This window comes from Porites lutea, chromosome 7, assembly GCF_958299795.1.
Source record: "Porites lutea chromosome 7, jaPorLute2.1, whole genome shotgun sequence".
Lineage (NCBI taxonomy): Eukaryota > Metazoa > Cnidaria > Anthozoa > Scleractinia > Poritidae > Porites > Porites lutea.
Window position 1 is genome coordinate 496,915 of NC_133207.1, and position 22,933 is coordinate 519,847.

General features: G+C 38.9%; 2 protein-coding genes across 3 annotated transcripts; both read left to right on the top strand.

The window, feature by feature from the left end:
- Positions 1-172: 172 nt before the first annotated feature.
- Positions 173-5,314, top strand: LOC140942975 (glycine N-methyltransferase-like). 2 transcript variants are annotated; one of them, XM_073391999.1, is made up of 6 exons: positions 300-441; positions 1,930-2,075; positions 2,922-3,049; positions 3,420-3,676; positions 3,954-4,120; positions 4,296-5,314. In XM_073391999.1, exons 2-6 carry the CDS (start codon positions 1,972-1,974, stop codon positions 4,483-4,485), a joined length of 846 nt encoding a protein of 281 aa, XP_073248100.1. In that variant the 5' UTR covers positions 300-441; positions 1,930-1,971; the 3' UTR covers positions 4,486-5,314. The 2 variants fall into 2 exon arrangements, with proteins under 2 accessions (XP_073248099.1, XP_073248100.1); XM_073391998.1 differs by lacking the exon at positions 1,930-2,075 and having other exon boundaries at positions 173-441.
- An 8,007-nt stretch (positions 5,315-13,321) lies between these two features.
- Positions 13,322-22,874, top strand: LOC140942974 (glycine N-methyltransferase-like). The gene is made up of 5 exons (XM_073391997.1): positions 13,322-13,587; positions 20,463-20,590; positions 20,954-21,210; positions 22,104-22,270; positions 22,441-22,874. Exons 1-5 carry the CDS (start codon positions 13,382-13,384, stop codon positions 22,628-22,630), a joined length of 948 nt encoding a protein of 315 aa, XP_073248098.1. The 5' UTR covers positions 13,322-13,381; the 3' UTR covers positions 22,631-22,874.
- Positions 22,875-22,933: the final 59 nt, after the last annotated feature.

Below are 22,933 nucleotides of genomic sequence, written 5' to 3' on the forward strand. Positions count from 1 at the left end.
CGAATTTCGCGGGATTTTTTCTTGCGTAGTCACGCCCCTAGTCATTCACCTTATTAGGCGATACTTTCCATAAAGGGCATACATAGAACAAAGAGATTGCCATATAACGGCTTCAAAACAAGTCTTTCCAGTCATTCTGCCTGACCACTTGTTTACAACTTGAAAGTCTTAATACAAACTACGAAAATCCCTTTCACTTTAATTGCGGGCGGAAAGGACGTTCAAAGAGTCCACAATGGTTGATAGCATCTATCGAACCCGTTCCCTTGGAATCGGAGTGTCGGGTATTCCCGATCAATACGCCGATGGCAAGGCAGCAAGAGTTTGGCAACACTATATTGGCGGACACAAGAAGAGAACTGATTCATACAGGGAGTTCTTCTGTAATCTTTTGAACGAAAACGGGATCAGACACATCTTGGATGTCGCTTGTGGCACGGGGTGAGAAAAATGTTGGTGTATAAAGTAGGTAAAGCGAACTTTTAAGACTTAAAACACGTTGATGAGGATATGAAATGGAAAACTCGTGTTGCTCATAACAGCTTAAGTTTTGTTGTTTTCTCTTTACGTCTTTAAGTGTATTAGCATACGAAGGTAGTAACTTATGATCTCCAATCGATTTTTACTCAACAAAAAAGAAGAAACATTAGGCTAGAAAGACAGGATACCTTTTTTGGTTGTTCCGATTTTTTCGTGACAAAAACCTTCGATTCGTGGCATATTTGAAAGATATGAACACACCAACATATTGTTTCCAAGCCGGTTACACCAGGGTAACGTCAGGTTGTATTCAGGTTTTTTCGAGCGACGTGATGGCACGTGAAGGAAGTGAGCAAGCCACTGCACTGTTTACGTTTCTATTGTTTTTAGAATTAAGTGTGACGAGGTTTTTTGTTCTTGCCAAGGCTAAGCAGCGATAGGAAACAACAAAACTGTCAATTGTCTTAACGTCAATGTTGGTAATCTATTCTATAAAGTTTAAATAAATAATAAAAAACTACTCATCCACACACTTTTCACACTTCATTTAAAACAGAAGCTAGTCATGGGCTCCTGATTTAAAAAGAGGCTGATCACGCTTCAGCATGTTCAGATGAGGTAGAAAAAACCTTCAGTGAGGTCTTGTTATGGAAAAAAAATGCTGGCAAGCAACATGGCCTTTAATAAAACATCATTTCAAATTTAAAAATGGCAGGTAAAATAGTGACAAACAATAAAATTAAGACTCAGTGACAGAGAAAAGATATCTACAAACACATAGTAACATACATATATAGCTATTTCGAGAAAGGTTGTCGCAAAAGCTGTGCACGCGAAAATCCCGAAAGGTAATATGGGATATGATTAATACACTTGTTCTTGACACTGAAGCTGTCAAACCTTCTTCTGTTGCTTTCCTTTAGCCCTCCAAAACATACGTCCATGGCCTGTTGTGCAATTCTTTGAAATTTCTTTGAAAAACAGTGAACTAAAAACCACCCACAATACCTTTCAAGATTGTCACGTGCACTTTTTTCGACAACCTTTCTCGAAACAGCTGTATATGGGACATGGAGACTTGCCCAGTGTTCCCACATCTCCTTCAGCTTCTCCTACCCCACCACTACAGGGGCCTCTTGAAAGCCTGCATCCTTGGTCTGTGGGGATGAAAGGATGAGAGCTCAAACAATGAAGCCATGTTTGACTTTTGTAGTGAACGGTGTGAAAATAGATTTCTATATCTAATTTCATTCACATTGTCTTCTCGGTGTTAAAGCAAGTTCTGTCACTTCTACTAGTTTCTCTGAAATCTGTTACTTTTGTTTACAACAATGTTATTATTATTTGTAAATTTTCGTTTGCAATATAATAGGGTGGGGGAGTAAGTGATCTTTGCACCTTGTAGCATATGTTTCTTAAATTTCCTCTGGTGTTGATGTTTATTTACAGATAGCTACCTGACAAATATGAGTTCCTAGATTTGAAAATCTAATGGAACTGCAGGATGTTTCCAGTTTCTCAAATAAGGTTGACCTTCCTTCTCCTTTCAAGTCTTGGAGCTTGATAAAAAAGGAAGGATACCAACTACCCTGCAGGTAACTTTTGATAATGAATAACATACTGTCTAGTAGAAGTGAGTTGGACAATACAATAACAGAGGTTTAATATTCAAGTGGAAAGATATCAAATGTGGAAAGCTAAGGTGTTGCCTCTGCAGAAATACCCTGCGAGCAGTGGTTTCTCCAGGCCTGACGCTACAGGAGAGAAACTCTCCCGTAGCGCCTGGCCTGGAGAAACCACTGCTCGCAGGGTACTACAGAAATCAAGAGATATCTAGAATGTTGAGGTGTCTGGATATCAAATTAAAACACTGATTTAAGTGACAGTAAACAAATGAAGTAAAAAAGCATGAAATTTTCAAACCTCTATCAAATTTTCCTTCCATCAATAATACTTTATTAATCTTGGGATCAAAGTAGAGACTGATACATTGTCCTATCTTTGACTCATAATGATTGTAGGTTAAAGATTATAGAGATTATAGTAGTTATAGGGAGGAACTTCTTAACACAAAGATTTCAACTGTAGTTATGATTGTTATGTTTGTTATGATTGATAGTGACCATATGTTAGCCAAAGTACAATGAAGTAAATGAAGCCAAAGCCAAAGCACAGAACAGCAGTCCAAATCCTTAATAATTTTTGATAATATTTATTGTTTCGTGATCATAACTCACCAAAACATTTGAAACAGATGAGACTGGATTCTGGCTATCACCATCCAACAACAACACTCTAATTTTTTCTCTTAATTTTTTTTGGAGTCATTAAGACTACACTCCTGGCAGTTTTTGCTGATACATGACACCATATGATATTTTGGTCAGGTGCATTTTACAGAACATTAACTTTTTGACCCTCGCTCTCTTGTTTTGCTTAAGGGTTGATTCCATAATGCTGCTTGAAAACAACTTTAAGGTGACAAGCACAGATGCTAGTGATAAAATGTTAAAACAGGCATGGAAGATTCGATGGCAGCGTCGGAAAGAGGAAGCTTTTGATAACTGGGGTAAGTTCTCATCAGTATTATGATGATTGGTGCCATGATTCTGTTCATGTTATAGAGGAACCATTCTCCAATTAACACTTCAGATCATGTATGACATCATTAACCATTTCCGCAATAATACATCATATCAGCAGTGGTAGTTGTAGAGTATTATAAGACTTTTTGAACGTTTAAATTTTATGTGAATGCCTTTGGATTTTTCCAGATCAATGCCTTTTTTTACGGTTTTCCTAAAAATCCTTAATTTCCGAGAGGTGAAAAATCTTGCGTTTGAGATAGAGAAGCTGCATAATCAAATGGATAAAAAATTATATTATTTATGTAAGATGTGAGAACACTTATGGCTACTAACTTGTAACTTTTCTTCCAGAAATTGAAGAGGGTAACTGGCTGTCCTTGCAAGAAACTCAGATTACAGTACCTGAAGGAGGATTTGATGCCGTTATCTGCCTTGGCAATTCATTTGCCCACTTGCCAGATTTTCAAGGAGATCTTAGTAATCAGAAACTGGCGATTGAGAACTTCAAAGATATGTTGAAACCAGGCGGAGTTCTCTTTATTGATCACCGGAATTATGATGCCATTCTTGATACTGGCAAAGCCCCCTCAAAGAATTTATACTACAATGTGAGTTTGTATATTTGAATGCGCTTGCAGGGATAAAATAATGGCAACTTCAGTACAAGAGGGTAACAGGAGGTCTCAAAGCCAGGTATGGGTATGGAGGGAGTGTTTAGGGATGCTGTTATAATATAATTACCGAATTAATGAAATTGAGTCCTGTGGACTGCAAGTCCATCACTCCAACTGCATAGTTGGCCATGTCATCACGAATGAACTACACGTCATCACAAGTGGATTCTATAATACAGAGAATAATAATCATTTTTTTGTCTGATTGTAGAGTGACTGCATTGAAGGCATCAAGACCTCTGTACTGTACGTGGACGGTAGAGAAAGTATGATAACTCTGGACTACACCGTTGACCCCTCCAAAGCATCAGAAGATTTTATGGAAGAGGGAGAAGAACCAAAAGCAAAGAAAAGGAAGTCAACTGATGGAGAAGTCAGGTAAAATCAATAATCTATAGATGCCCACAGGTTGGTTTGGAAAGTGGAACGTTGTAATCAGTAACAGCTGAATCTTTTCAGTTTTCCTCCTTATGCTGAATATCATAATTAAAATAAAATAGATGTATCTTAGGTATTATTATTTATTATTGACAGATGTTGTAATTATTTGCAGCAAATTCCGTCTGTCATACTGTCCACTTCGCCTGAAAACCTTCAGCAGCCTTCTCAAAGGCATTTTTGGTGAGGAAGTAAGGCATGAAGTTTTTGGTGACTTTGAACCACTTGGAAAAGTTGAGTTTCCTGCATACTATGTGCACATGATCTGGAAAGCAACCAATGAGAATGACGTGACAGCAACTTGATTAGTACAAGCAATGAAAAAATTACCCTTCTCCTACTTATAAGTGTTCAGGAAATAGATAAGAAACATTCATGATTATTATGATCACTGTACATTAAAAAATAATAGTTGTAATAACTTAAATAGTGAACAGAGGTCCTGCCTTGCATTTATTTCCCAAGTAAGGTTAGCCTGTGTAGCTTGCAGTTGTCTGACTAACATGCAAATGGCAGAGTTGTCAAAAGTAGCTGGCTGCCTGCGAAAATCACCGCCTACCTGGTTAGGTATCGGCCATGTACTCTGCTTGGCATTTCTTTATGGATGGCGTTTCTTAAATATAATATTCCTGGACTGGCCGCTTACTTTTACAACTCAGCTGTTTACTTCAAAACTTTCTGACAACCCTGAAATGAGCACAAAGTCTCCTGGCTCTCCACTGCCCCTCCTGTATATCCCATACTTTGCACATTGACAGTGTGTTCGATGTTTACCATGTGCTCGGTTGGACATGCTTCTGATGCTCGTTGTTAAAATTGGCCTTTTAAATACGTGAAACATTACACCTCCCCAACATAATCACCACCTATGAAAGCTAAACTAATGCATGTTAGCCATGAAATTTTAGAGAAATAAAATTATAATGTAGGCTAGTATAACAATATATTAAAATGGCGATGTGAAAAATTCTTAAACATTTTTGGACCAAAGTTTCGGACAACTTCTTTGCTTATGGGTGTCAGTTTTGTACAAAGTGCCTCAGTAGCAATCTTAATTTTTACTTCATTATTTTGTGATTGTTGCACGATTTCGTAACATTGAATCGCAGTCAGATATAAAAATCTCTCTTCTTACATGGTTTTAGTTTTGCTTTCAATTTCTTAACTTATGAAAATTAAACCAGGAGAAATAACTATACATCATACCTGGCACCTGATTGCCATATTAAAGGCGTTAACAAAAAAATTGGGCATTTTTTTAGTTTGGAGAAGCAGTAACATTTGCTGTCCATCCCTTCCACTGAGCGTAGACCCAAGCAGTGGTCATTTCTTGCTTCAATTGGATTCAATTTCAAAAACAATGCTGTCTGTTTATGATTATAATTGACCACTTCATAAACTACCAGGAGAAAGGTACAAGCTTTGTAACAGTGATTTCTGGATTGTTTGGAATGACAATGATTGGTTAGTAGTTGCCTAAGATTCCCATCAACCAATCATAATAGCGGAGCTCTCGCGCGCGAAGCGCGCAGCGGAGCACCATGGGTAAAGAAATGTGGTAAACTACCCATCCGAGAAAATTTGGTAATCACATGACCGTACACCGACCGCCCGCCCGACCGTCCGTCCGCACCACAGACATACCAATGTAAAATAATTCAATTAATAGGTAAGGCAACCCAAATGCAACTCAAGGTTTTATTTGGAAAGAAATCGCATGGCCGCCCGGACTTTTAGAAAGAAAAAACAACAACAAAGTGGTGTCTTTTTCAACGTTATTTTTGATGTTTACACTCACGTGGATAACAGAGAAACTGAGCTAGAGCTAGTTTCTGAGAACAAAAGAGAAGAATTTTGTAGGAAGAAAAACGTGAAAATTCAAAGCGACTGTGAGACAATGAGAAATGCTAGTGGCCAGCAAGGTGAAACTGAGCGCGGCAGTGAAAAATAAAAGCGAACATCAACACAGGAGACAAAATATTGGGTAAGAATTCCTCCATAAAAATAATGTGCAACTAGGAAGTTTGACGTTTAGTCCTACAAAACAGCGTTGTAGTTGTGCAAAACAACGGCAAAGAAGGACGAAAAGCGTGCTGCACGTGCAAATTTTTTTTGTTTTGCTAATTAGAAAAAAAAGTGTGCTGCACGTGCAATTTGTTTTTTTGCTAATTAGATCTATTGGTGCCATTTCCATTGGCCTCTCCGTTTAGCATTAGACGATTTAATTTTTTTTGTTTACAGGTTTTATTAACAAGAGCTTCGCTTTTAGCCCTGGCTAAATCTATATATTAATATTGTCCACCAAAGTACTTCCAGAAGTCACTGTGCCCAAAGCTAGTATCTATTCTCTTAGTTTATTGAGCTGCAAATTGTCAGAAACAAAGTTCTGCATCATAACTTCCCTGTCTATCTCCACAAGGCATAGTAGGAATAAAACTAAAAAATTAATTATTATTCTCATAAACACAAACTTCAAAGATAATTTTTTTATTTGAAAAATCAGAAGCAGCCTCTACACTTATGAATGTTCCAATAGTTTCTAGTTTTTACCTGGAATAAATAATGCTGCTTTCAACACTTTACTCTAAGTTTGTTTCGAGGACCAAGGCAACTTTCTGTGACATCTAGAACAAACAGCCAGACCTTGTATCCTTACATAGTAGTCAACACTGCTAGCACAAACTACCAAATTACAGCCATGGGACCAAACAACTAGAAGTATTATTTACCGAACAATATAAAGAGCCCTGATAGTTTGCCCCTGCTATGAACTATATGTTTTCACTGTTCATTGTTCTAAGATGTGTGACACATGACAGCTGACTGTGTAGCTTTCACCTAGTGAACCAAAACTGACTTGGACACCTATGCAGTTGTAAAATTCTGACACCGAAAAACATGCAACAAGCTTTGCTGTCTGGTTTTTAGCCGTCCGAGCTATAACTGATGTGTAGTCTGTCAACAGTGCATGCCTGCAAGTGTTTTCTATTGTGTGGCAGTCTGGTGTGCATGTCCATATGCCGCCCCATACTGTTGATACCACTCAGACTGTAAGTGTAAGCATTCTGGAACAAAATTAATGACAACAACATATTCATGAGGAATTTTGCTACAAGAAAAATGGGAGGACTGAAGGCCAAAGTTTAAAAAAATGCACGATTTGAATAGTCACACCACAGGGTTAAATCAGTAGACTTACTTAAAAAGTTAAACGTCAACAAATGGCTTGGGAATAAAAGAGGCAGGTACAAAAGTCGGACCGGATCAACTCGGACCGCCAGTCCGGGTCGGATCAACTCGGATCGACTCGGACCAACTCGGATCGAATAAAAAAATAAAAATAAAATAAAATTGGACTCGGATCAACTCGGATCATAAAAAAAAATTAAATTAAATCAGCAAAACTGAAAGTTTAACCCATTTGGAGGGTGAAAAAGGCCAGATCATCCTTTTTTTCTCTTTTTCAGGCGCCATTTTGTTTTACTAGTGTCAGTTCCTCTCGGATCATGTTATAAACTCGTGGTTGTGGTTCGACAGTAAAGAAATGATAGTTTCAGTCGCCTAGAATGTATATATTTGCTTATTTATTAGACTACTGAATTATTTATCAGAAAAGCGTCAAAAGCCTGGTCTGTTGATCGCATTTAGATAGTTACCGAAGAGTGTTTGTTTGTTCCTGTTTGTTTTGTTTTTTTCTGCAGGACTTCTGAAACTTAATTTTAATGATACACTAGTGAGCAGCACACATACATTTCCAGTGAACATTTTCAACTTGGAAGGAGGAGAAACCACATGCTCGCCCTGGACAAGGAAATTTCCATGCCCTAGGCAAGAATCGAACTCGCGACCCTCCGGTTCAGTGGTCGGAACGTCCGATAAACATGTAGTATTCGGAGGATCGTGAGTTCAATTCTCGCCTGGGGTACGAAAATTTTCGTTGTCCCGGGCGAACATGATTTCACCTCCTTCCAAATTAAAAATGTTCACTGGAAGTGTATGTGTGCTGCTCACTAGTGTATCATTAAAATTAATAAAAATAAAAATAAAATTACTTTACGCAACCAAGAGTTCGTGACAAAAAAACAAAATGGCGGGTGAAAGTAAGTGATACCGACTGATTTTATTTTTCTTTTTATAATCCGAGTTGTTTTTTTTTCTATGATCCGAGTTGATCCGAGTCCAATTTTATTTTATTTTTACTTTTTTATTCGACCCGAGTTGATCCGAGTCGATCCGAGTTGATCCGACCCGGACTGGCGGTCCGAGTTGATCCGGTCCGACTTTTGTACCTGCCTGAATAAAAGGGTCTTTAAAGGAAAGTCAATTGTCCATGAAAGTGTTCTATGAAGAAAAAAGAGCTTTTGGAAGGAATGGCAGTACATCTGCTTCATCAGTCTGCTCATCATAAGGGCAGAGATCGATGGATAGCAGAACAGTACAGTTGCTGTTGGCAACAGGGAACGAACAAACAGTCACTGATCAGACATGTTCACTAGCAAAGGTTGCCAATGAAAGGAAACTCTTCATTGTTACTGTAAATCCTCTGTTAACTCCCCCCCCCAATAAACCCTCCCTTTTCAGGGGAAGGCCCCCCCGTCTATTTTAGGCCTCCGCCTCTTATTATTATCTACTAATAAGATTTATTATGACAGACTGTATTCATCAACCACTACTGTCAAACTTCATCTGGCCTGATCCAGGATAGTTTATGCACCAGCTGAAAGTTTGCATTTGTGTTGGATCCTCAGCTGCATGACCTCCAACTTCTTGTACCTGAGCTTTTCCACCTGATACCATCGTCTTTGCTAAACAATATAAACTTCCCTGTCTCTATTAAGCACCTCCTCAAATGTGTTTGAAATAAATAAGCCCCCCTGGAGAATTAATAGAGGATTTACTGTAATAACAATTAACAGACCCAAACAAGCTCAAACACATAAAGTTCAATTCAGTCACCCCCTTATTCCTTAACACCCGATGTTTCCTACAGTTTTTACTTCTGTTTATTTGATGGGCAATTAACATTAAAAGTGCGGTTTCTCTGCATTAACAGTGAGACTTTAAGTAACCAGTTCATTTCTCTACTCCGAAACAAAAGTTTGGGTTAAAATCGATAACCAACAGATTCAGTGTTTTACTGATTTTTCAAGTTTTAACGAATATTGTTGATTTTGTTTAATGCGAAGTCATTTCGTTGGCTTCCTAGAAGATTTGTGCAACTCCAGGAAATCCGATCAATATCAACGTGGGGCAACATGGAAACGCAGTTAAGGTAACTGAGATTTTCATTTTACATGTCATTCAGGTTTTTTCGCCAAAATGCTCATGCTCAGTTTGACCATTGTCTGCAAATTCCAATACAAAAAGAACATACCCCCATGAATGACAAAATAATTATTGAGCTCGTCGTTTCACAAAGTCATCATGATTTGTCAGTATTTCGCAGTTCAGTTGTTTGTCTCTGTCTTCGAAAGGCAAATTGTTTGAGTCGCTCTCAACAATTGTTAATTTTTTAATCAATTTCCCCTCGCTATTTAAACCCGTCTATATTCTATGTCGGCGTTTATCATCCATCGGTTTTCATCGCGTCTTTCCTTTATATAGTGGCAAAAAGTCGCACGCATTTCAGCTGTAATATATTATTTTAATTTATAAACGTTTTAGTGTCAGACCTGCAATTGCTTTTTTTCAATTCCCCTTACGTGACTACATATGCGGGTATATTTTAACTCGATTGAAATTCTTAATGAACATTGGCTTGGTTGAATAAGAGGAAAACCCGCTGGAACATGTCTGGTATTTTTTAGGGTGAAAAGGGCGATAAAGGTAGTAAAGGAGACGCTGGAATGAAAGGTGCAAAAGGGGATGGAGGAAAGTCTGCACCTTGTAATTGCAAGTTACCGGTGAGATATTCCTTTGATGATTTTACAAGGTTCGTATACACCGTACACGATAAAAAAGTGAAAGCGATGGAATCGAACTCAAGAAGTCAGAAAATATATTATATTTTGCGAGCTTAGTAAAATAGCTGATAGCAAACGTAAAGCGGAAGAAGAAATAATAAATACGAAGTGCAAAAATGAATCCTTGCATGTTCGTTGTCTATCCCCCTGAAAACTATCAGGTAGTGAAGTGAACAAGGAAGTTCCATTTCTCATTTCGAATTGCAAAGTTCCTTTGGACTTCAGGGGTTCAGTTTATGCCGAAATTCAACCTTCTGTAGTCGGGGAAAACGCAAAGTTCTGAAGTATTACCTAGAGACAAGTATCGACATTTCTAAAAGAACAGTGAGAATTCCGCCTCTAACAAATAATTAGGCCCCCATTCAGTGTTAGCACTTCCATGGTAAATGAGTCATTGCCTTTTTATCTTTGTTATTTAAAGTCGGATTTCAGATTTATTTATCTTACTGTATGCTCTTTATCCCGTCTCTTCAAGGATCCAAACAAACCGTCGGCTCACATTGAGGGAGCTAATAAAGGGGATGTCACTTACCAAGTCAACAAAGGTATCGGTCATAATAGCGATATCTTTGTTTATGGATGCTATTATTTTGATTTTGTCACCGTCCATATTCTCAAGCTGATATGCGTTGCATGCGGACACTCATTTGTTATCTGGTTACTGGTCAGGCAATGAATGACATGTTGATAATTTTCTGGGAACTTTTCCTAGGTTTTATAGGGCCGGGTTCTTTTAAAATTACATGAATTTAAATAATAATAATAATGATAAACAATTTTCCAAAGCGTAAAACGCATAAATTTACTCCTGTTTGGAATTTTATCTTTAGTAACGCCGCTTTCCATACAGCTTTTATTTCATCTTGTCACCCATCTTCCACTTGTTTCATTATAAAAACTGCAATTTGGGCCACCGGGCGGACCCACTGCGGCGGACCCAAACGTTAGACTTACCGCACTGTTGTTTGATGGTTTTGCAGTAATCAAAGACTGGACTCTAAGTGCTCCCTACAGCCATCTCGCAGGCGGTATGAAGTATAAAGACGGAAAACTTACTGTACCCATCCCTGGACGTTATTACATTTATGAACAAATTTACTGGCGTGGCTACAGAGGAAAGCCTGTCAGAATTTCTATCCTTGTGAACAACAAAGTGATCGCCATGGCTCATCCACCAATGAACTCGCTGCGAAGGGACGAGTTTACGATTTCCACAGGTGGGGTGTTTCATCTTAAAGCTGGTGACGTCATTACCGTGGCCGCCACGCACTATGCTGGGATAGCCTACATGAAAACTTACCACAGCTTTTTTGGCGCGTTCTTGATTTGAAATGCACCAGGATTTTTTCCGATGCACGAGTGTTTTTTGGTAGTTTTAGCCTCTTTTCTTGATCCATTGTGTCAAAATTAAATAAAGTGTTGGGACAACCTTTCAGCTGAATAAACTAACAATCGTTAACAGAGCTTGGCTTTAAGTGCTTTCTTCTTTTTTGCGTGGTTAAATATAAGGGGTTCCGTTATCCCAAATCCCATTTTGCTATTTTTTCTCGTTTTCATTCGTATTATAGCCTAGATCATGGGTGGGGGTAATCATTAGAATTTTCTTTGCTTATGGTGCTCAACTGCAAGCACAATACGTAGTGAAAGAGTGGGAACTGGGGAGAGAGAAACAAGCGACGACGTAATTAGCGTGAACAGGCTAAAGAAATAGCTAAAAAACGGTGTGTTCTTCTTTACTCTCCTCCTACCCCAATTCGACCTTTCTTTCCCCAGTCTTTCTTAGCTTTCAAAATCAAAGATGGCGACTGCAGGAAAATTCTGACAATCCTTGATAACAGTTTTATGAGCCCGCGTTTTCACCAAAACTGCTGAACACCAACCTGGTTCAGGTAATTGTTATCTAAGGTCTTTCGAAAATTCTAATCTCTCGCTCACCAGAAAAATACGCCCGTCAACTACAGGATAGTACATATTGCATATAATAATTGCAACCTTTCGTTTTTTTGTTTCCTTGTTAACTCTTTGTCAAGTATAATAGGATTTGGAGAATTTTTAAGATAAGGCGAATTTGGTGTCTAGACTCAAGGGTACAAGTATTAATAAAATTACCCATTGGCCCTTTATTATCCGCTCGGAACGAGGTCGAACAAAAGTGACCTATTGGTACAGGATAATCGCCTCCTGATTGGTAGTTTTTAGCTAAGTGACAAGGCGGCCATGCTGGTGCACAACCAATAACTTTTTTTTGCAAAGTTTGCTTGAAAAAGAGAAGAGTTTAGTTGTATAACGTGGAGGGAAGTTCTTTGGTTTTTGTCCTTGTCCTTCTCAAACTCATTATTAAATAATTCATAAAGTAAAAAAGGGGGAAATCAGATGAAAAACTGCTCATTTTTGCATCCTTAACTTCTCCTTCTCGCATTCGACACAGTGTTTTATCACCAGATAATACACCTCGAAGTTCGTCAAAAATACTCCGCTGTAGTGCGTCGTATTTTTAACTCCCTTCTCGGTGTTTCATCACTGCGTCCCATGCTTGATAATTACAACTTAGTGCATGGTCGTCATCAGTCAGCTTGGACGGTCAGCTGAACGTTGTAAACTCGAGTCATGAGAATTTCGCGGGATTTTTTCTTGCGTGGTCACGCCCCCAGTCATTCACCTTATTAGGCTATACTTTCCATAAAGGGCATACATAGAACAAAGAGATTGCCATATAAGGGCTTCAAAACAAGTCTTTCCAGTCATTCTGCCTGACCACTTGTTTACAACTTGAAAGTCTTACAGTCAAACCAGGTCAAGCGAACCCCCCAAGAACCCATTAATGAATTTATTATTCAAAAGTTGAATCCGTTGTTAGTTGTAGATTTCAGATTGTCTTTGCATTCTTGAATGTGTAATGAGCCGTGAATTCACACGCGAGGCAGTTATGAAATTTCTACCAGCTCCATTTTCCTGAAATTGATGTAAATGTCTTCTAAGAAGCTTAATCCATTCAAAGATTTCCAATCTGACCAAATACAGAGAAGTTCTCGTAAAATATTCACTGCTCATTACGCGTGCAGAAATGCCGCTTTGATTTGACATCAGTTACGGGAACGACTAACGGATTCAGTTTTTAAATAATCAATTCACTGATAGAATCTTGGGGGGTACGCTTGACTTGGTTTGACTGTAATACAAACTACGAAAATCCGTTTCACTTTAATTGCGGGCGGAAGGGACGTTCAAAGAGTCCACAATGGTTGATAGCATCTATCGAACCCGTTCTCTTGGAATCGGAGAGTCGGGTATTCCCGATCAATACGCCGATGGGAAGGCAGCAAGAGTTTGGCAACACTATATTGGCGGACACAAGAAGAGAACTGAGTCATACAGGGAGTTCTTCTGTAATCTTTTGAACGAAAACGGGATCAGACACATCTTGGATGTCGCTTGTGGCACGGGGTGAGAAAAATGTTGGTGTATAAAGTAGGTAAAGCGAACTTTTAAGACTTAAAACACGTTGGTGAGGATCTGAAATGGAAAACTCGTGTTGCTCATAACAGCTTAAGTTTTGTTGTTTTCTCTTTACGGCTTTAAGTGTTTTAGCATACGAAGGTAGTAACTTATGATCTCCAATCGATTTTTACCCGACAAAAAAGAAGAAACATTAGGCTAGAAAGACAGGATACATTTTTTGGTTGTTCCGATTTTTTCGTGACAAAAACCTTCGATTCGTGGCATATTTGAAACATATGAACACACCAACATTGTATTCAAGCCGGTTCACACCTAGCCTGCGAAGCGCAGACGCATTTCCGGTCGTCGCTTCTCTCCCTCCCAAAAATAGCGTCTGCGAACCCGAGCGAAAAAACGATTTCCGTGACGTAAAACATTTTTAGCCAATCGCGGTTTAGCTCTTAAAATCAAGGAACTAACTCGCGAGACTTCTCGCAGGATCGTGCGCGATGGATATGTTTTCAAGTCGAAATTGAAAGGACGACGTGGCTTGTGTATAGCCGTCCTTTTTTCTCAGAACGACGCGTTTACGAAAGTTAATTTGCCAGGATTGTGGGACTGATTGACGAAATAAGTATCAAGAGGATTCATATCGAAGAAAAGATTAGAGGACATTTTTCATCTATTTGCCTACGGAGTCAATGATTTATCAGACGTAGTTGTTTTGATCATATTCGAAACGATAACTGTCCTAATGACAGTAGACGCATCATGCTGTTTGTTGCTTCTGTTCCTTTCTGGTTCCTGGCAGGAAAGTATGCCTTGGAGAACTCTTCGATAGTTTGTCGTAAGCCGTTTTAGATATTTTTTAGTAGATATCCTTTATCTTTGAAAGGTAGGACATGTGGTAATTGATTTCCCATGCGTGGTTGCTTCTTGGTTCAGATAGAACTTTGATCAGATCGAAAGCATTTTATATTTGCTCCGGTATATTTCTTTAAATACATGTTCTTTTCAGGGTTCTCATTTCCATAGTTTTTTGTGAGATGAGTAGAAGCGTCGTAGCTGAAATGTCATTTTGACTATGATCTATTTACCGCTGTAACTATTTATTTCACGCTGGGTCTGGCCCAGGTTTATAATATTTCAGTCAAGCCGGTCAAGTCACCCGAAAGTCATCTCGCCCGAAGTCATATCGCCCGGAACCAGAGTTATGTCGCCCGTAATACATAGTCATGTCGCCCGAAATCCTAAGTCATGTCGCCCGCAATTTTTATCGAGTGTATAAACTTGAAGAAAAGTAACATCTTAAGTAAATCGCAAGGAATAAACTCCTAAAATGTTGACTCGCTAACCTATGCAAATATGAAGTTAAACAAAGACTCCAATACCGCTGTTCATTCACTGTTCATTTCAGTGTTGTTCCTTGTTCGTTGCTATGAACTAAGCCCAGCTGTAAGCCGCTCATTCTACAGTAAAGATTGTTGTAATTATGTTCTCTTAGTTTGATTTCTTGTATAAAAAACAACCTGAAACTTTTACAGCGGTTTTTGTTGTTTATTGTTAACCACGTGAACAAAGCGTGTTAGCATCATTCCCCTTAGGATCAGACGCGGCATAAATTATCGCGACTTGTTCAGTAACTGTTGTTCCTTGTTTCCTCAGGTGGTCGCACGTAAATTTTGATCCGGTTAACCATATATAAAGAGGGTAAATTAATACAGTGGAACCCTGTCATACGACCACCCCGTTATTGCGACCACTTTTTTGTGGCCCGAACAAAAGCCCACTCATTTTCTTATCTGAAAATCCCGTTTATCCGACCACTCCGTTAATACGACCAACGACCACCTTTGGGAGTCCTGAGTCGTTATTTTCTTTATAAAATTACCTCGTTTATACTACTACATTTATTTTAGGTTTACTATCTCCATGAAAACGACAGCGAAACAAACAACCTGAGTTTCATAGTTTCACTCTGACTAGCAATTTTAGAATCTTTTTGAGCATTATGAAATTTCGGGCGAAATGACTCAAAATATCGGGCGACATGACTATAAATTTCGGGCGAGATGACTTTCGGGCGACTTGACCGTAAAGCTTTCAGATCATTGTGTTGTGGCGATACTAGAATTATTAACGAGCGATTGTTAGAGATTTCTGAATCAGTCAAGGATGTGTCTGTGTAATTGATTCACCACCTTTTGTCGGCGCTGGTTAAATTGAAATAAATAAGTTTGAGCGCGATGTCATTAAGCTATGTTGCTTTCCTTTCGCTGTAGCGATTATTTTGTCCAGGTTTTGTTTATGTCACGTACTACCGTATTTTATAAAGCGAAACCAAAGGCCCACATCACATACATAGCTTAAGAAGCAGTTGCTTCATAAAGAAGTCAGCATTCAACGTCGCAGGAAACCTTGTTATGGTCGTGAAATTCCCGTTCCAAAGCGTATTTGGTAATTCTCTCCAAAATCCAAGACACTTCAGCGCGCGAGGTCGCGAGGAGTCACTCGAGCTGTATTCTATCCTTTGATCTGATTGGCCTACATCAAAACAAAAGGTTTTACGTCACGGAAATCGTTTTGTCGCTCGGGTTCGCAGACGCTATTTTTCGGAGGGAGAGAAGCGACGACCGGAAATGCGTCTGCGCTTCGCAGGCTAGTTTACACCAGGGTAACGTCAGGTTGTATACAGGTTTTTTCGAGCAACGTGAGTCGCGACGTGATGGCACGTGAAGGAAGTGAGCAAGCCACTGTACTGTTTACGTTTCTTGTTTTTAGAATTAAATATGACGAGGTTTTTTATTCTTGCCAAGGCTAAGCAGCGATAGGAAACAACAAAACTGTCAGTTGTTTTAACATCAACGTTGGGAAACTATTTAGAAAAGTTTAAATAATAATAATAACAGAGCTAAGCTAAAAAACAACACATCCACACACTTTCATACTTCATTTAAAACAGAAGCTAGTCATGGGCTCCTGATTTAAAAACTGGCTGATCACGCTTCAGCATGTTCAGCTTGATAAGCAAGGTAGAAAAAACTTCAGTGAGGTCTCGTTATGGAAGAAAATGCTGGCAAGCAACATGACCTTTAATAAAACATCATCATTTCAAATTTAAACAAGAAACTGACTTCGTGAATTTTACCGGGGCCACTTTTGTCTTGGCAACCCACGTGGAAGGGTCGTTTTCATCAACAAGTTTGTAGGGCGACATGAAAATCTTTTTTATTGCAAATATTCTTTAGAGATGAAAACAAGGTGTAATGAATAATGTCAACTCCCGATCCTAGGCTGTCAAGTTAGGCATGGGTCGCACTTGGCAAAGTTTTGGGAGAATTTGTTTACCTTGCGGTAGAAATCTGTCATCGGTGGACATTGCTAAGTGCGACCCCGAGTTTTCAAGTTGGAAAAAACTTTGAAAATCGGCAAAAACATCAAAGACGCCGTAGTGCTTGGGTGGGGCAGGCAGATTTTGGAAAACTCGAGCTAAACAATAAGAATCACAGCGGTAACTGTCAGCGCCTTGTCATGAACGTGATTCATTTAAAACACGATCAATTTAAATAAACGCGGTCGAATTTTCAGACCTTCGCGAAGAGGCTTCTACTCGGCTATCCTTCGCCATTTCAAGTTTTTTTGGAAAATTCTCTACAGGCAAGGACCTCACTCGCTTATAAACCTTCGCTATTTTAAGGTTTTTACGGGAACTAGCTCTATTGAAGGCGAACCAGTTGAGTTCCCGTCTAGACAAGCAAACACTTCACAGGTTTGTTATTCTCCAAGCCAAATGCACTATTCGCATCCAAGCACTTTCTGGTCTTCTTTATCCGTCCCATCCTCCTGAAACTGGGAATGGAGGAAAAAGATCCTTCGACAAAGGTTCGGACGAAGAAGAGAAAAATGTTTTCTGGTATCTGGCGTTCTTAAGTTCTCAATGTGTCAAAGCAAAAACTATTAACTCCCACTAATGCGACCCTCCTCGGTTGGACTAAAAGTTTTCTTTTCCGGTTGCGGTTTCGAATTTTTGTGTTTTTTTAGCCGGCAAAGATGAAAACTTTTCCCAAGTGCGACCCATGCCTTAGGCAGTTTTTCTCACGTGTTCAGATCGATTACATAATAATAAGATATTTCTTTGCAACAAGAATCCAAAGTAGCTAAGAATACCAAGGAGAAAAACATACAAATTGTACATCAACGTCTAATGAATAATGTGAAAAGACAAAATGTTAGGGAATCCTGCATTTTGAACAGTTGAGAATTTGCGCATCTCGCTAACGTAAATATTGCGTGACAAAGGTTATTTGAAAATATTTTGTTTTGTTGCTTCATAAGGCAAAGCAGTGATAGACTTCCTCCTAATGAGTTTTAATTGTTTGTCGAAAAATATTTGACGAAGTTTCCTGTAGGGAGTGCGAATTGTAAGGTACTGAAACGCATAAACAAAGCTTGGCGCATGCAAGTTTAATAAGTTATCATGGATGCAGGTTTACAAGCACTTTTCTGGTTTCTTCTAAAGAAGAGAACACGAAATTCACGTTTGACAGCGCGTGCGATTCGTCAAAGTTCTTCTGAGAAAATGTACCGAATTAGGAGAAAAACAAGGCTTACGGTTCTCCTATTAACAGCCCTTGTATCGCACTTCACAGTCGAAAGGAGCTTCTGGCAAATTCCAAGAAGAAGCGCTTGGTTTGATCTTACATACAGCACTTACTCTGACGATCAGTGGTATGCTAACTTTCGAGTGTCGAAGATCTTCTTCCAACACGCATGTAATGTACGCTAAACAACTGGCGTGGAGCACCACGGGCTCATAAAAAACGTAACAGAACGGTACCGAAAAAAGGGCCAGCGTTTACACGTTGAAAAGAAAACAAAAATGTGGGTACGGAACCGTTTTTTATCGGTTCCGTTCCGAAAGGGGTCCATAGCCGCCTATGGACCTTTTTAGGAACGGAACGGATACAACTGGAACAGGTCAAGTACCGTTTACACGTCGAATTTTGTCGGAGCCGTTCGTCTTTTTATCTGGGCCGCTCCAATTTTTTCGGTCGTGTAAATGGGCCTGTAGTGTACACAGTTCTACGTCCACCAAACTTTGTCTTCTCTAGGATGAATACTGTAACAATATTTTGCAATAGACAGGGATATCATTTATTGATAAGTGGTAAATATAGTCGTATTAAACCATTCCGTGTGCAAACTAATCGAATTGATATTTACATGGTTACAGTTGTTGCTCCCTACTCAACACTTCACATTTCTGAACCAGCGATATATCTCAGCGAACACTCCCAAAAGTAACGAGCCAGCGATATATCTCAGTCAGCGATATATCCCTAACAATGTAACTTTGAAAACACAGAAACGCGTTGCATTTTATGACCGGTGCCAGCCTTCGGCTAGGCCCCGGTAAAGAGGCAGGTAAAATAGTGACAAACAATAAAATTAAGACTCAGTGACAGAGAAAAGATATCTACAAACACATAGTAACATACATACACTGTATATATGGGACATGGAGACTTGCACAGTGTTCCCACACCTCCTTTGGCTTCTCCTACCTCACCACTACAGGGGTCTCTTGAAAGCCTGCATCCCTTGGTCTGTGGGGATGAAAGGACGAGAGCTCAAACAATGAAGCCGTGTTTGTCTTTTGTGGTGAATGAGTGTAATAGTGAAAATAGATTTCTATATCTAATTTCATTCACATTGTCTTCTCGATGTTAAAGCAAGTTCTGTCATTTCTACTGGTTTCTCTGAAATCTATTGCTTGTATTGACTACAGTTTACAACGTTACGTTGTATTATTTTTTGTAAATTTTCGTTTGCAATATAATAGGGTGGGGAGTGAGTGATCTGTGCACCTTGTAGCATATGTTTCTTAAATTTCCTCTGGTGTTGATGTTTATTTACAGATAGCTATCTGACAAATATGAGTTCCTAGATTTGAAAATCTAACGGAACTGCAGGATGTTTCCAGTTTCTCAAATAAGGTTGACCTTCCTTCTCCTTTCAAGTCTTGGAGCTTGATAAAAAAGGAAGGATACCTACTACTCAGGTAACTTTTGATAATGAATAACATACTGTCTAGTAGAAGTGAGTTGGACAATTCAATAACAGAGGCTTAATATTCAAGGGGAAATATATCAAATGTGGAAAGCTAAGGTGTTGCCTCTACAGAAATACCCTGGGAGCAGTGGTTTCTCCAGGCCGGACGTTACGGGAGAGAAACTCTCCCGTAGTGTCCGGCCTGGAGAAAGCACTGCTCGCAGGGTACTACAGAAATCAAGAGATATCTAGAATGTTGAGGTGTCTGGATATCAAATTAAAACACCGATTTAAATGATAGTCAACAAATGAAGTAAAGAAGCATGAAATTTTCAAACCTCTATCGGATTTTCCTTCCATCAATAATACTTTATTAATCTTGGGATCAAAGTATAGACTGATACATTCTCCTATCTTTGATTCATAATGATTATTAGATTAACGATTATAGTAGTTAGGGAGAAACTTGTTAACACAAAAATTTCAACTGCAGTTATGATTGTTATGATTGATAGTGACCATATATTGCTGAAGTCCAGGTGGTAAATGTTAGTCAAAGCACAGAACAGCAGTCCAAATCCTTAATAATTTTTGATAATATTTATTGTTTAGTGATCATTACTCACCAAAACATTTGAAACAGATCAGACTGGATTCTGGCTATCACCATACGACAACAACACTCTAATTTTTTCTCTTAATTTTTTTTGGAGTCATTAAGACTACACTCCTGGCAGTTTTTGCTGATACATGACACCATATGATATTTTGATCAGGCGCATTTTACAGAACATTAACTTTTTGACCCTCGCTCTCTTGTTTTGCTTAAGGGTTGATTCCATAATGCTGGTTGAAAACAACTTTAAGGTGACAAGCACAGATGCCAGTGATAAAATGTTAAAACAGGCATGGAAGATTCGCTGGCAGCGTCGGAAAGAGGAAGCTTTTGATAACTGGGGTAAGTTCTCATCAGTATTATGATGATTGGTGCCATGATTCTGTTCATGTTATAGAGGAAACATTCTCCAATTAACACTTCAGATCATGCATGACACCATTAACCGTTTCCACAATAATATAGCATGTCAGCAGCGGTAGTTGTAGAGTATTATAAGAGGTTTTAAACATTTAAATTTTATGTGAATGCCCTTGGATTTTTCCAGATCAATGCCCTTTTTTATGGTTTTCCTAAAAAATCCTTAATTTCTGAGTGGTGAAAAATCTTGCATTTGAGATAGAGAAGCTGCATAATAAAATGGATATATTATTTATGTAAGATGTGAGGACACTTGTGGCTACTAACTTGTAACTTTTCTTCCAGAAATTGAAGAGGGTAACTGGCTGTCCTTGCAAGAAACTCAGATTACAGTACCTGAAGGAGGATTTGATGCCGTTATCTGCCTTGGCAATTCATTTGCCCACTTGCCAGACTTTCAAGGAGATCTTAGTAATCAGAAACTGGCGATTGAGAACTTCAAAGATATGTTGAAACCAGGCGGAGTGCTCTTTATTGATCACCGGAATTATGATGCCATTCTCGATACTGGCAAAGCCCCCTCAAAGAATTTATACTACAATGTGAGTTTGTATATTTCAATGTGCTTGCAGGGATAAGGGAAAGTTCATTTAATATGACAAGGGGGGGGGGATGAAGATATTGAGGGAGGGCTCCGAAAACTTTTAGACACCCGAAGGGGGGGCTCTGAAAAAATTGTTGAGCTAGGAGGGGGGGCCCGAAAATTTGTATACTTCAAAACCAACACATGACATCATCATACAGATCGGATGGTTTTCAACTCAACAATTTAATGACCTGTGCAACTCAGCTATATCACGTGGTTTACAGATATAACAAATGTAGTTTCAGTAATTATTACACTCTTGTTCATCCCAAAAATGCTTTAGAAAATTGTATCACAACTGTATCTCAAGTTTGTCATAGTATAAACCATTGAAGACAATAACGGTAAATATATTTAATACAGTCTAGCGATCTTTTTTCGGGGAGCAAAGGAATTGAAGGAGGAGGGGGAGGGGGGCTCTGAAATTTTTTCAACTACCAAGGAGGGGGCTCCTAAAAAATTGAACCGCTAGCGAAGGGGGCTGCTAAAATTTCAAGCTTCGAGTTTCAATATCTTCATCCCCCCCCCCCCCCCCTTTGTCATATTAAATGAACTTTCCCTAAATGTGGCAATTTCAGTACAAGAGGGTAATGGGAGGTCTCAAAGCCAGGTATGGGTACAGAGGGAGTGTTTAGGGATGCTGTGATAATATAATTGTGATATTAATTCTTCTTTCTTGGCCATTTGTCTCAGAGATAAAATTTGAGTTGTAATGAAATTGAGTCCTGTGGACTGCGAGTCCATCACTCCAACTGCACAGTTGGCCAAGTCATTACAAATAAACTGCACGTCATCATGAGTGGATTCTATAATACAGAGAATAATAATCATTTTTTTGTCTGATTGTAGAGTGACTGCATTGAAGGCATCAAGACCTCTGTACTGTACGTGGATGGTAGAGAAAGTATGATAACTCTGGACTACACCGTTGACCCCTCCAAAGCATCAGAAGATTTTATGGAAGAGGGAGAAGAGCCAAAAGCAAAGAAAAGGAAGTCAGCTGATGGAGAAGTCAGGTAAAATAAATTATCTATAGATGGGTTGGTTTGGAAAGTGGAAGTTTGTAATCAGCAACAGCTGAATCTTTTCGGTTTTCCTCCTTGTGCTGAATATCATAATTTAAAATAAAATAGATGTATCTTAGGTATTATTATTTATTATTGACAGATGTTATAATCATTTGCAGCAAATTCCGTCTGTCGTACTGTCCACTTCGCCTGAAAACCTTCAGCAGCCTTCTCAAGGACATTTTTGGTGAGGAAGTAAGGCATGAAGTTTTTGGTGACTTTGAACCACTTGGAAAAGTTGAGCTTCCTGCATACTATGTGCACATGATCTGGAAAGCAACCAATGAGAATGGCGTGACAGCAACTTGATTAGTACAAGCAATGAAACAGTTACCCTTCTTCTACTCTTGAGTGTTCAGGAAATAGATAATAAACATTCATGATTATTATGATCACTGTACGTTAAAAAATAATAGTTATAATAACTAAAATAGTGCACAGAGGTCCTGCCTTGCATTTATTTCCCAAGTAAGGTTAGCCTGTGTATCTTGCAGTTGTCTGACTAACATGCAAATGGAAGAGTTGTCAAAAGTGGCTGGCTGCCGGCGAAAATTGCCACCTACTTGGTTAGGTATCAGCCATGTACTCTGCTTGGCATTTCTTTATGGATGG

Bases quoted from the DNA above. Each gene is read 5' to 3' on its own strand.
- LOC140942974 (XM_073391997.1), top strand. From the start codon at position 13,382: ATGGTTGATAGCATCTATCGAACCCGTTCTCTTGGAATCGGAGAGTCG. The intron at 20,591-20,953 runs GTAAGTTCTCAT...CTTTTCTTCCAG, and splicing joins GGAAGCTTTTGATAACTGGG to AAATTGAAGAGGGTAACTGG. The intron at 22,271-22,440 runs GTAAAATAAATT...AATCATTTGCAG, and splicing joins TCAGCTGATGGAGAAGTCAG to CAAATTCCGTCTGTCGTACT.
- LOC140942975 (XM_073391998.1), top strand. From the start codon at position 236: ATGGTTGATAGCATCTATCGAACCCGTTCCCTTGGAATCGGAGTGTCG. The intron at 3,050-3,419 runs GTAAGTTCTCAT...CTTTTCTTCCAG, and splicing joins GGAAGCTTTTGATAACTGGG to AAATTGAAGAGGGTAACTGG. The intron at 4,121-4,295 runs GTAAAATCAATA...AATTATTTGCAG, and splicing joins TCAACTGATGGAGAAGTCAG to CAAATTCCGTCTGTCATACT.